The 13,311-nt window shown below is 43.5% G+C and overlaps 1 protein-coding gene across 2 annotated transcripts; it reads left to right on the forward strand.

Annotated features, from left to right (window-relative positions):
* Positions 1–1,431: 1,431 nt before the first annotated feature.
* FUCA2 (alpha-L-fucosidase 2) lies at positions 1,432–13,169 on the forward strand. 2 transcript variants are annotated; one of them, XM_042795617.1, is made up of 7 exons: positions 1,432–1,895; positions 4,940–5,127; positions 6,791–7,130; positions 7,658–7,868; positions 9,247–9,437; positions 10,661–10,769; positions 12,244–13,169. In XM_042795617.1, the coding sequence occupies exons 1-7, from the start codon at positions 1,447–1,449 to the stop codon at positions 12,382–12,384; spliced, it is 1,629 nt and encodes a 542-aa protein (XP_042651551.1). In that variant the 5' UTR covers positions 1,432–1,446; the 3' UTR covers positions 12,385–13,169. The 2 variants fall into 2 exon arrangements, with proteins under 2 accessions (XP_042651551.1, XP_042651552.1); XM_042795618.1 differs by lacking the exon at positions 1,432–1,895 and adding an exon at positions 1,942–2,281.
* Positions 13,170–13,311: the final 142 nt, after the last annotated feature.

Consider the following 13,311-nt stretch of genomic DNA (forward strand, 5'->3'; position numbering starts at 1 on the left):
CTTACAGACCCTCCTGGGGGGGCCTGGGGGCTCCAGTGTCGTGCAGGCTGGCACGCTGCGCCCGGCTGGAGGGAGCTTCCTGCCGTCACAGGCACTGGTCTTGCGGTATTCACAAAATCTTATTTTTATTATTTACCCATGTTGGCTTGCATCATTACAGATGTGACTGTGCACTGAAGACTTTTTCCCTCACTGGAGATTTCAGTAGCTGTGCCTGTGTGGGTTGGTGACATTTTCTGAACCTGTTTACGCCCTAGCAGAAGTGCACTCATGACTGCTATATACTGAACTGTTTTTGTTTGTTTGTTTGTTTGTTTGTTTGTTTTTAAATTTAAAAGACGTGATCAAATTCATTATTGAAATGCACAGTTCCTGCTCCAAATCTCACCAAAGTCGATGGCAGGTCACTGATGTCAGTGGGCTTTGGGTCAGACCCTGACCTTTTTTTAAATTATTTTTCCTTCAAAGCATTTTGAGCCACAGAACAGTTGTAACTTTGGTGTGTTGTACAGAATAAACTTCAGAAAGCCTACTTCAAAATTCCCACATTAAGGAGCTGCTCAGTGTCTGCAATGCTTTGGCGTGATCAAAAAGAAAAGGAACACATAAAGAAATCCAAAGATAGATTAGAAAAGATAGCATAGCAAGAGGTCAAAGGTGTTTAAGGATTTCTTTTGGGAAGCAAACTGACATCTAAGGGGGTGAAGGTAAAAGAAGACATAGAGAAAGAAGGTCAACACTGAATGTAAAAGAGATATGAAGAGGTTCCTATTGTGATATGAAAGTGCTTTTGTAAATCAGAGTAAAGTAACAGTCAGTCAGAAAGAATGATACTGTGGACATCATGATGTTTTTAATCAGCCTGTAACTTAATACACCCACAAAGGTATAGAAATTAAAATATTAAAGAACTTACCTATTTTCTGTTTTCACAGTCCTTTAAATATTTTTGGATTAAATGTAACAGCTGTGGTTAATGGCTCTGGAAACTTAAGTTCTGTTTCCATAGAACAGCAGTAAAGTACACATCCTTCCCAGGTGGAGAGAGATTAATTCAATTGCCTGCTCATTCATTTTTAACTGTTCTGATGAGACTGCCCAAGAAATTTCCATTCATTGGGATGATTTTGGAAAGTTAGTATTTGCTGATTAAACCAAATTATTTCCCAAAGACTGTCCCACAGCCTCTAGGGTCTGATGCAAAAATACATAATTTGGGAATCAGGAAAGACTGGAGAAGCACCAGCCTGGGCAACAAATTTGCTGGAAGAGGCATCTTTTGAAGTATGTGCCTGCCACTCACGATCCGCACCACAAATGCCAAGTATCATCTACTGAATCGAGGCAGCTTCAGCACAGGCTTTCTGAAGCCATTCTAATGGTCAAAGAAGAATTTCCTTGACGGGTTTTGGGGCACGTCTCTGCCCTGGAAGCAGCTGCAGAGCAATGAATGTGACGCCCTGGGAAGGGGAGGGGAGCCGAGCCTGGGGTCGGAAGCAGGCGGGAAGGGCAGCACCGGCACACCCCGGCCGCGGACCCAAGACTCCGGCCGGGCTCAGGCCGCGGATCGCGCAGGCGGCGGCGGGCAGCGTGGAGGCGAGCGCTGGGGGAGGCGGCCGGTGCTCCCCACCCTCAGGAGCCGCCTCCCCACCACTGGCCGCCGCCATGTCGGGCGCGCTGGGCCGCGCCGCGCCGCCGCGGCCGCCGCCGCTGCTGCTGCTGCTGCTGGGGCTGCCCGGGCTCCTGCCGGGGGGCGACGGGCGGCCCCGCTACGAGCCCAGCTGGGGCTCGCTGGACGGCCGGCCGCTGCCCGCCTGGTTTGACGAGGCGAAGTTTGGCGTCTTCATCCACTGGGGCGTGTTCTCGGTGCCCAGCTTCGGCAGCGAGTGGTTCTGGTGAGCTCCCCGGCCTCCGCCCCGCCGGCCGCAGCGGCCCGGCCCGGCCCGCGGCTTCCCCGCCGGCGCCGCCCCGCAGCCCCCTCAGGCCCCGGAGCCCCGGGGCGCGGCCGGGAGGGTCGCACCCAAATGGCTGCCGCGAGCGGGTCGTACCAGCGACCGGAGGGTTTTGCTTGGAAAGCAGCTCTATGGGCTGGGCGGGCGGGATTTGGCGGGGTGTCGTGTCGCCCCCCCCCCCCCCTTAAATGATGGTTAGGTTTAAAGCCCCTTTGCAGACTGACCCTGGAGCTGTGTGGGATGAGGTTTGTTTCCACGTGAGGCTGGACGGTGGGACCACGGACTTTGTGGCGCCGTTGACGAAGGAAGCAGAGTTTGATGTGCTTCTGGTACGTCTGACTGTCTGTCTGCCCAACCCTAAAACTCTTGAGTATGTTGGCTGACGTTAACCAAATTAAGCAGAGAGCTTGTAGAGTTCTGTAGAGCTAAAGATGTGGTTTCCACAGCATCGGTGAAAGAAGTGGTTGGTTGAGCGGCAGACGAGACCTCTCCAGGGCCACGATAACGGGATGGATGGAGGGGCTCTGCCCAGGGAGAACCTGCGGGGAGGGACGGGGGTCGGTGAGCTCCCAGCCCCCGGAGGGGCCTTGCACGGCCCGTGCTGAAGCGCTGTGGCACGGTTTGTGGGGAGAGCAGGAGCCCACCGCTCCCTCCATCGCTTGGCAAACTGGCAGCAGTTTCCTTGTGTGCTTTTTGTGCTGTTGATGGATTTCTACTTTTCTATTATTATTTTTGTCAAAGAGTACTTTCCACTTAAGAGAGCCTAAAGCTCTCATCCTTCAAATAATTTTAATTTCGAAGTCTGAATCAAACCTTTGGTTTGTGAGTGTTCAATGCTTGAGGCCTTTTGGCTGTAAGCATTTTTCTGCTATCTGCTTTCCATGCTCTACCAAATACTTCCTGTATGAACTTGCATTATCATTTACAATATGCAGATAACAGTTCTGTGGCAGTGCTATGGTAAACCTTAAATGCAATGTTTGTAAAATAAGCCAACGTCGGTATAAACAAACCTGGTTTTCTGACAATATTTGGTCTGTGCTTTTCAGAGTTACGTTCAAGGGTTTCAGCAGTTTTTTGATGTGGACTCTGTTTACTAATATATTACTTTCCTGGTGAGGGGGGAGCTAGCTACGGCTTGGTGCACAGATTCAGGATAAAGTGTTTGGTTTTTGTTGCTCTAAAAAGACACCAAAACACTAATGTAGTTACTGAAGTTGTGTTTTATATTCCCATAGCCTCCCATCCTTAGGCACTTATGGATGTAGAGCTGCTTCAGGGCCTTGTGGCAGCATGTGCAGTCAGATGATCAAGGTCCTGTGTTAGCAGCTTCAAATGGAAGGTCATAAACTCTGATATCACTCAGCCCGTCCTCCTTCCGTCAGAGCTGCAAAGCCTTGGTCAGGATGTTTCTAGAATCTAATCATGTCAGAGTAGAAGTGCTCATGTTAGCAAACCATGTGAGAAAGGGAGAGAAGCAAGGCTGTTACCTGCTTCTTTGTGTAATTACATACTTTAAAATCAGAGGCTGTGTTGTTTTTTTTCCACCCCCCAGGCCCTTTGCGTGTGGAAGGCTGTCTCACCCTCTTTCTTCTAGACTTTTTCCGTTACTGGCTGTCAGAGATCATGTTTCTTTATGCTGAAGTCTGTTTGGGAGGGTTACAGCAATATCCATAGAGTTACTGTAGTCCTGCAGAACTGAGGTCAGAGTCCAGCTTAGGACAGGAGAGAACAACACATTTCAAACTTTCAGATTCTGGCCTGTTTTATTCCTCCACTTTCAATTTGTTTTCATTTATGTCTAAATTTACCAACAGGATTTTTGCTGCTTGGCCTCATTCATAGGAAGGTGAATGCTTTCAGACCCTTTTCTCCATAAGTGTTAGCAGTCACAATATATATTGTTGTTAGAAGGTCTCCAGCAATAAGGCTGTTTATGCACTAAGGATTGTTGCATACTGTTTCTGGTGCTCTTCTTTCATTGCTAGAGAGGGGAAGGATGAACCTGGTTGAAAATAAATAGTGCTCTATTAGTGATTTATGATCTCTGCCTATGATGAGGGTGAGAGACCATCCTCAGGCCACAGAGCGGAGCTCCAAGCCTTGCTGTGGACTGGACCAGTTGGGATACTGATAATACTGGTCACTGTTGTGGGGAAGCACAGGATAGAAACTGTCCCTGTCTTTGCTAGGTGGGATGCAAAAAGAGGTCATCGATTTATTTTTCCTTCTAGTTCCTAAATCTGTGTGCACTGGTAGGTAGGTAGATGTGTGCCTGCATGTTAGAGCCTGTGACGAAGGTGCATTTTTAAGCGTGTGGTTCTTGCAGAGGCAGGTTGTTGTTGGAGGACATGCCTTCTAGCAGGGTGCCTTTGCTTCAGAGCCTCATGCGTGCAGCGGCTGCAGTGCCCCGCAGTCACAGCTCTCTCCTGCTCTGGGCCTGTGGGCATCTGCTCACACATGAGGTCACTCAGCTGCATTTGACATAAAGGACTCTGGACTGGCAGAGAGGTAAAGCCCCGTGTTTGTGGGTTGCAGTGTGGGGGGGGCAGAGCAGAGATGGCTGATGTGTGAGATTTGAGGAGGGTGAGTCATGTTAGTCCAGAAAAAGTGCATTCCTTGTGCCACCTGCGATGATTACATGGACTGTCTACCTGTGCTCTCTAGTGCAGTTTCAGGATTTAGGTACTGAACAAAGCTGCCATTTTTCCATTATCAAAGAGTAACTGCTTTGTTTCATTGCTCCAAATGACATCGTGGGGCCTTTCCAAAGTGGAGTGCTTGAAAGATGTAGAGCATGGACAGAGGACAGAGAGATGGAAGCGTTTGATAATACTGTTCTGAAGCAATTTTGTCTTATTGTCAGCATCATGTACCTCCAGTGCACATGCCTCTCAGTGTAAACTCAAATAGGAGCTGATGATTTATATTCTCTTTTCTTTGTCTAAAAATATACCAGAAGACATGTTTTGCTCTACATTTTGTAGGTGGTACTGGCAGAAGGAAAAGAGAGAGCCCTACGTGAAATTTATGGAGGCAAATTACCCACCTGGGTTCAGTTATGAAGATTTTGGGCCACTGTTTACAGCAGAATTCTTTGATCCCAACCAGTGGGCAGATATTCTGAAGGCTTCAGGTGCAAAATATGTTGTCTTAACTTCAAAACATCACGAAGGTAAGTGGAAGGTTTGTGAATGTTAGTAATTGTTGCATTTCTGTTAACAGAAGAAAAAGCCAGGTGGCTTTCCTGCCTGCTAAGAGAGGTAGAGAAAGCCAGGCCAGGCTTACCTGCCCTAATACAGCCAAAGAGGAAGCAAACCACCCAAGAAATGTGCATCCATTTTCCTGACGCCTAAAAGCTATAGCCATGAAACTTGCATAGGAGGGAAAATAGGTTGTGCCATTGTTCATTTGCTGTAGGTAAGACAGCCTGAAGCAGCAGGTGCATCTGAGATTCCTGCAGTAGCCATAGTTTATTTTTGATTGTTGTCCAGTTTATTGTTCAAGGAACCACAAAAGTGAATTCCTCGCTAACATATAGAGAGCTGCTGCGTACAGGCAGTTAACGAGCTCCGTAGGTTTCTCCAGGGAATTTAGGAGTGTGTTCTAGGAGTCAACTTCAGGTTTAGGAGTGTACACAGGGTATAGCTCTTCCTGATGCAGTGCATAGAAGCCAAAACCTTGAGCCAGGTCTCTAATTTTACAGGTACAATTGATTTTTGTCACTGTAATTGTAAAATGCTTTGCAGAGAAAACTAAAGTAAAAGAAAGAGGTTGGAAGAAATATGGTAGTAAAGTAAGTATAAAGTAGTAAGATGCAATGTGACAGTACATCTAGTGCATGTTGGTGGTCCTTGGGGAGATGTGGGTTCAAGACTGGCAGCTTGTAACTTGTGAATTTTATTCTCACCTCTGACACACGAAAACTTCATCTTGATGATGCCACTGACGCAATTCCCAGTGATTGCAAAAGAACCATGTTTCATTTGGTCAGTCCTGTAGCATTGGACATTAATTTTTAGCTTGTTTGTCTAGTTGATAGAATTACATGTATCCAGTTTACGAAAATATTGCAAGATTTATTGGGCAATGCGTCTAAAGCAGTTTGAAGGTGAGGGTGGAGCTCTGCTGGCAGTGGTCTAAGTCTGCAGTGCAGTAGTACTTCTAAGTGCTTGTGCTGGATTGCTGGATGTCTGAAACGTTAAATCCCTCCTGATATTTAACGCTGGTATTCTAAAAGCTGTTTCGGGAGTTTTTGCACTCTGCTTATATACATGTACTGAGTAGTTGATTAAGCTGTTATAAATGTCAAGACAAATGAAAAGTGAACATTTGCATAAGATGTAAACAGAAAGGAGAATAGTCATTGAATGCAAATGACACCTTGTGCATTCTGCAACTGAGAAAGCATTTATTTTCCAATTGTTGAATGTGTATTCACAGTTCACATTTGATACTTGAGTGAAAATGTAGATGCCTTGAAAGTTGCTGTATTTTTGGTAAATTTAATTGGTACCTATGAATGGAGTGAATAATCAATGAGAAGATATAATTTTCCTAAACAGTACAGAACTGGAAAATATAAATGCATATGTGTATATATAAAAAAAATACATAAACATATCTGGCATGGTGTTCTGATGTCATGAGTACTGTTATCGTGCATAAACAGACCATAGGCATACTTTATACCGTGATAACAATATTATTACATATATGACTTTTATTATTTTGTATTTATTGTTTGCAACACACCTGCAAACTACTTTGCAGAAAGAGGAACTATAACTTCCCCTCTTCAACTTCCCTTTCTTATCCTTTTATTTTTCTCTTTTCAGGCTTTACTTTGTGGGGGTCCAAGTATTCTTGGAACTGGAATGCTGTTGATGTGGGACCGAAACGAGATCTTGTGGCTGAACTAGCAACATCTGTTAGAAACAGGACTGACTTGCATTTTGGGTTATATCATTCCCTGTTCGAATGGTTTAATCCTCTCTTCCTTGAGGATGCCACCAATGTCTTTAAGACAAGAAAGTTTCCAACCAGTAAATCATTACCAGAACTCTACGAAATTGTGACCAAGTACCAACCAGAAATTATTTGGTCTGATGGCAATGGAAATGCGCCAGATACTTACTGGAACAGCACTGGTTTCTTGGCTTGGTTGTATAACGACAGGTACATTATCACGTTGGTTTAGCGTCTTATCTGAAATACTGCTCTGTGTCTGGTTTGTCTCATTTTCTGTATATTTTGTGGACAAAATTGCTTCAGAACAGTATTATCAAACATTTCCATCTCTCTGTCCTCTACTTACTTAAACTAAATACTAATTTTCCCGAAACACAGAATTCTGGTCTTCCCTTGAACTATCAAAGCTTGCTTTGGAAAAAGACTTTCATATTTTTTTAACCATGTTTGCAAATTAATCAGTTAAGATGGTGTTGGCTATTCTGCCTAATCGTACTCTTCCCTGAGTATTGTCTACTGCACAGACTAGCAGGATAATTTGAGGATTTGAGAATATTGAAAAGCATGATAATAAAATTCCTGAAATTGCACTGAACATAATTGTAATAAATAGTACAGAAGTAATCCTAAATGTTAGTTTCTGGGAGGGGTGTGTGTGGGAAGGGATTACACTGGCTGTGACTGCATTTTATAGAATGATAAATGATAAAATGATAGAATTTCTCTGTTTCCAGTCCAGTCCGGGACACAGTTGTGACGAACGACCGCTGGGGAGTTGGCAGCATTTGTACGCACGGCGGCTTCTACACTTGTAGCGACCGGTATAACCCCGGCCACCTCCTGCCTCACAAGTGGGAGAACTGTATGACTATTGACAAGAGGTCGTGGGGTTACAGGAGGAACACACAGCTTGACGATTACCTCACAATTGAGGACTTGGTGAAGGTACAGTGGGACAAAGGCGTTGCCTGCAACTTCTGGTTCTGAGCCTCCTGTTTATTATGTTATGCTATATAACATTTCAATTATGTATCTATTTTTACAAAAATATTAATTGAATAATGAATCAATGAAATAATAAATCATATTGTTCATTTGCAGCCTAACACTGGCAGGATGGAATATCCATGTAATTCTTATTAATTTTATAGAAATGACTAAAAGAAAAATTATCTACTAAAAATTCAGCCAGTTTCCTGGAAGCTGTTTCCCTGTGAGCCCAGGACTGATCTGGATAGTCTCATAATTACCTTTTCTGCTAAGTTTTCTTAGTAACTGTACCTCTAAGTTGACGAGAAGCAAACAATTGTAGTTTCCCAGTTCCTGTTTAGGAACTCCTGACTGAAGACTCTTATCATTTCCCCCTTCTAGCTAGAAACAGTTTATTACTCATAATAGTCCTTTTAACTTGTAGCAAGAGACTTCCCTTTCATCTCACTTCATTTAAAGAAGAAAAACCAGCATATTTACTACGAACATACAGATGAACACACAGATGAACACTAGCAGATGCAGACTGCTGGTGTTGATAGAACATTGATTCCCTTTGTTAGTCTAAGGTATTAAAGATTTGAAGCTTAGGAAAACTGAATGAAAGGAAGATTGATTGATCTTTCCTTTAACTGCAAAATTCAGCTAGTGAGGGGAAGATTGTTTGTTATTGTTGCTTAATCCAAATCTGTTCCTAGTATTGTCCTTGGAAAAGGTAATTTCAAATTGAAGTAACCTCTCTTCAGAGGCAGGAGGTTTAAATTAATTCAGTAACATCTCCAGCTGTCTGTTCCTCAGACATGTGCATCTCAGTCTGATCTCTGGAGGGCAGTGTGGATGTGAACACAAATATTTACGGATTGTAGAAGGCTTCCTCATGTTTTACTGATGTTTCCGTAAAACAGGGAGAGCATCAGAGGAAGATGGAGGAAGTTACTTCTTTCAGCTTCAGTAAAACTGAAGTGGCATCTCTTGTGTAGAGAAATCATCTGTCTGTTCTATGGGTAAAACCTTTATGAAATTTCAGCAGAAGTCAAAATGTTAAAAAGTTGTAGGATCTGATTCTAATGTAGATTCAGTCAGACATACTGGTGCAAAAATATATTTTAAGCTGTCTTCTGCCATAAAAATTGACAACAGAGCTTTATTTTATGGGAACTTAAATTGTGTATTGACTGTTGGGATGACCCCCAAAGTCTAAACATGCAGCAGGATCATAACCTGTTTGATTCATCGTTCTGAAGCAGTATGGCAGACTTTCTAAAGTACTTCAAATGTATAATTTCATTATCCGTAACCATATGCTCTGTGCATGTGTTTAAAACCATGTCAGCAACTTGTAGAAACGGTGTCTTGTGGAGGAAATCTCTTGATGAATATCGGCCCCACTCACGATGGTCGCATCGCCGTTATATTTGAGGAGCGCCTGAGGCAGATGGGTGCCTGGCTGGAAGTCAACGGAGGAGCCATCTATGGAACGAAACCGTGGAGAGCACAGAACGACACGGTCACACCAGGAGTGTGGTAAGGCTACCGAATCAAAACGTAGGCTGTGTAAAGCAGCAGCAGCAGCAGGGTGTGTGAAACGTCAAAGTTCTTAATGACTTGATGCTACAGAAATCACCAGCTGAGTTTGTATGCTGTGAGGAAATCAAGCTTTTCGTCAGTTTAAGTAATTGCACATAAAACTAGGTAGACGATGGGTGCCGGAGACTGCAGTTTTGGGATGATGCTGAGGCTGAAGGGAAGGTTGCAAGTATTTCCTCAGTGATCTTGTGCTTCTTAGTGTAGCTGGCAACAGAAACTATAAAGAAAAAATATAAATCCAGAAACACAAAAATGCTATGAAGTGTTTTATCTGTACAAAGGAATACTTGATGTCACCGTTTAGAGTGAAAGAGGGGAGAGAAAGAAATTAGAAATCAGTTTAGCATAATCTGCATTTCTTTTTAAGGTAAAAATGCGTGGGAAGAGAACAAAAATTGCTTGGTCACTAAATTCAGTCAGTCTCTGGACTGTCCTCTGCCTTCATGCCTCATAGCTGCTGTAATGTCTTAATGATCCATCAGGGTTTTGGTCTTGACCCTCTCCTCTGCCTCAGTGGCCTTTTTACTCCTGTTCCCAGTAAGACTTGGCTATCTGGCTTTAGCCATGAAATGTTGACTGTTTATTAAAACCACTTCCAAGAGCCATAAAACATTGTAGCTAAATGAAGGAAGGAGGGAGGAATGTTTTCAGTGGATGCCACGAGATTTCCAAGGACATACTGTAAATAATGTCTGCTGAAATTAAATTTTTAAAAAACTAGCTATGCTAGGTGGAAGCTTTATTGTCGCTCATACTCTTATTTTTTGTAGTGGAGTGTCTGTCTGTTTGTGTATAGATGTGTGAAGTACCATGTTTTTCTGAATATAACCCACAGTCTCCTGTTAATGATTCCCCCTGCAAGTACCTCCTTCCCATATGGCTGAGCAGCAGTGAGTTACTACATGCATGCTAAAGTTGCTACAGACATTTACCTCTGAATTCAGTTCTTTAGTAGTCTCTGTTACCTCTAGTTTGTTGGAACCAAGGAACAGTACTTTATTAAAGGGTATAAATTGTCTGAAAAGATGGTTATGTGCGTGAAAATGTAATTAATGCTGACTTTTCAAATTCATTTTTCCAGCCTTGAAAAGTCTATATATCACTTGAGAAAATTTACAAGGAGAAACTGATATGCATTTCTGTTCCCCATTTCCAACCAGGTACACTTTCAGCCCTAAAGCAGGCAAAGTCAATGCTATCTTCCTTAACTGGCCAGACTCTGGGACTCTGGAACTTGGTGAGCCACAGGCTAAGCTTGGAGAAACACAGGTAAAAGACAGCACAGCCCCACTGCCCCCTTCCCCTCTAGAACAGGGAGGCTTTTAACACACAGTGCAAGAAATGAACATGCTCCGAAGGCAGAACACCTCTAGGATTTGTCATCTTCTGTTGTGTTTATTTTAGTTTCTGTCGTCTTTGGGAATGCATAGCTCTTGGGACAGAGTACGTTGGAAGAGACCCAGCAAAATGTTTGTTTTTGTTCTGGGACCTCCTTGTCACAGCCCTCCCAGTGGGATGTTTCTTCTCCCAACAGACAAAGTTAGACCGAATTGTTGCTGGGATATGTTTTAGCTTGCAAACTCAGGATCATAAAAAGAGGCCAAGTAGCAGGGAAAAAAACCCTTGTGCTGCCCCTCCTGTTTCCTGTGTAGACTCTAACTCAGCATGAACTTTCTTTATAAATAGCCATCCTCCTGACTTTGGTGATACTGTAATTGCTGTAACGGTGCAGTAGTTTCAAGTCCAAGCTTTGCACAAAGGGAAAGTGCAAAGAGGTTTTCGTTGTCCAGAGGTTAAGTAGTAAGTCGGGGCGACCCCAGGTGTGTCCCGTGCAGCAAGCGGTGGTCAGAAGTTGAGGACGCTGATGCCACACCTACACTAGCAAATAGTGTACCCCAGTGGGAGCAGATGTATAGAGCAGAACAGTTGGTGCTCAGGACTTGGTGTCAGCACTGTGCATTTAAGGTGAGAATACATTTTGGCTTAGCGCTGTTCTGGTCTCACGCCTTGGATGTCCACTAGCTGTTGAAATGCATTAAGGGTCTCTCTGGACTGCCTCTTCTGGTCTAGTTCCATAGGAAAATAACCTACTTAGTGCCAAGACAGCTCTGTGATAAAGAAGGCTGAGTAATTCCAGAAGTGGTGGAGATGCATCTTGAATTCTGGAGTGGCATCTAGACTAAGTGTGCACAAAAGAGAGTAATGTTCCTCAGCGGTAGAGACTGGTCTTCAGCTGCTCCACTCATTTCAGAGTTTCACCAGCTGGTGTGAGAGTCTCACCATAAAACCTATTTGTGTGTTTTTAGCATAGGGGTTCTTCAGGTCAGCTTTGTTTGAGGGATCTGGCTACACTCTGTAAGAAACAGTGATGTCCATTCAAGACTACAAGTTCCACCATGGGAAACAGGCATTTCAGAAATCAGTGATAGAGAGCTGTGTACTGCAGCACCTAGATCCTTGCTTAGTCCCAAACCCCATCCCAAATACTTCTGGGAAGTATTTATGTACCTTTTACAGCCCTAACTACTTCTCGAGACCCAACATCACTAGCTTTATTACTTACATATCTGCTTTGCAAGTATTTTTCTATTGCTTTTAATTAAAATTCATTTGGTCTGCAAGTGACATTTAAGGGTAATTGCAGAGTAAGGTAGCTATGGATCAATGCTTCTTTTGTCAATATTGCAACTATATGCATTTTGAAAAGGTGCCGTTCTAATTACAGTGTATGTTTCTATCTCAGGTGGAGCTGGTTGGCTACAAGGAACTGCTGAAGTGGGTTGCACTGGGAGAAAAAGGAATCGTTATAGCTCTACCTCAATTAACTCCTAAGCAATTGCCATGTCAGTGGGGCTGGACTTTACAGCTGACTGACGTAAGCTGAGCCCTACACTGCTGGAGCCTTGGCTAGTTCGGAATGCTGATGTTAGCTCAGTGTCTCATCACTGGTTTCTAACTCGTACTTCCTTGACTGAGAAACATCAATGATTTCACTTTTTTTATGAAAGGTGGGCTGCTGTTAAACGATGGAATGGAATGAACCTCACAAAATCTAGCACTAGATAGTTGAATCTCTGCATACAATTTTTTTGAACTTGTGTAAAAACCTATGCATTTACCTTGACGCTGCACTTCAAGTCTGTTTCTTGCCAAGTTACGTGAAGAACAGGGGGAGAGCCACAGGCATGAGGTTTTTAAAGCCAGGAGAAAGAACAAAGCTAGCTCAAGCTAGCATTCAGATGCACATAAATCAGTTGTATACCTTCTTTAATACAAGGAATCTAACTTCCACAAAACCGTACAGTAAAACCTCAGTTTTAGAGAAAAGAATAAACTTTTTCCAGTTGTGTGCAACAACTAGCAGCAGGTAGTTTCAGCTGCTTAGGGTAATGTATCTGCAAGAGCAGTCCTCTAAGGGTTGGGAATTCATCACAAATGCATGGAGGCAACACACACGTACATCTTCATTTCTCAGCATGGAAGTCATTAGTTTTACATGTTCCTACTCCTGAGTGATTCTAGCCCTTATTGGGATACAAGTAAAGCGGGAGGGTTTTTTTTGCTGTTTTGTATAATTTTACATGGTTAAAACCGACTGTTGTTTACAGCCATTGTTTTTACAGTTACCAGGGTGCCTTCTGTGGACTATTAAACAAAACATATACTTCACTGACTGACTGACTTTAAAAAGAGACATAATCAGGAGTTGCTAGGGGTGCTCAACTTTGGCAGAGAGACAATGTTTTAAGCAGAGGGTAGACTGCACTCAGCTTGAAAAATTCCCAAACTCATCCTGTGTCAGGATTTGCAG

This window comes from Tyto alba, unplaced genomic scaffold (assembly GCF_018691265.1).
Source record: "Tyto alba isolate M040663 unplaced genomic scaffold, T.alba_DEE_v4.0 Super-Scaffold_22, whole genome shotgun sequence".
Classification (NCBI taxonomy): Eukaryota; Metazoa; Chordata; class Aves; order Strigiformes; family Tytonidae; genus Tyto; species Tyto alba.

What these genes read in the sequence shown, in the direction of transcription:
- FUCA2 (XM_042795617.1), top strand. Translation starts at nt 1,447, where the DNA reads ATGAATGTGACGCCCTGGGAAGGGGAGGGGAGCCGAGCCTGGGGTCGG. An exon ending in AACTTCAAAACATCACGAAG is followed by an intron (nt 5,128 to 6,790) that starts GTAAGTGGAAGG and finishes TTCTCTTTTCAG; the next exon opens with GCTTTACTTTGTGGGGGTCC. An exon ending in CTAAGCTTGGAGAAACACAG is followed by an intron (nt 10,770 to 12,243) that starts GTAAAAGACAGC and finishes TTTCTATCTCAG; the next exon opens with GTGGAGCTGGTTGGCTACAA.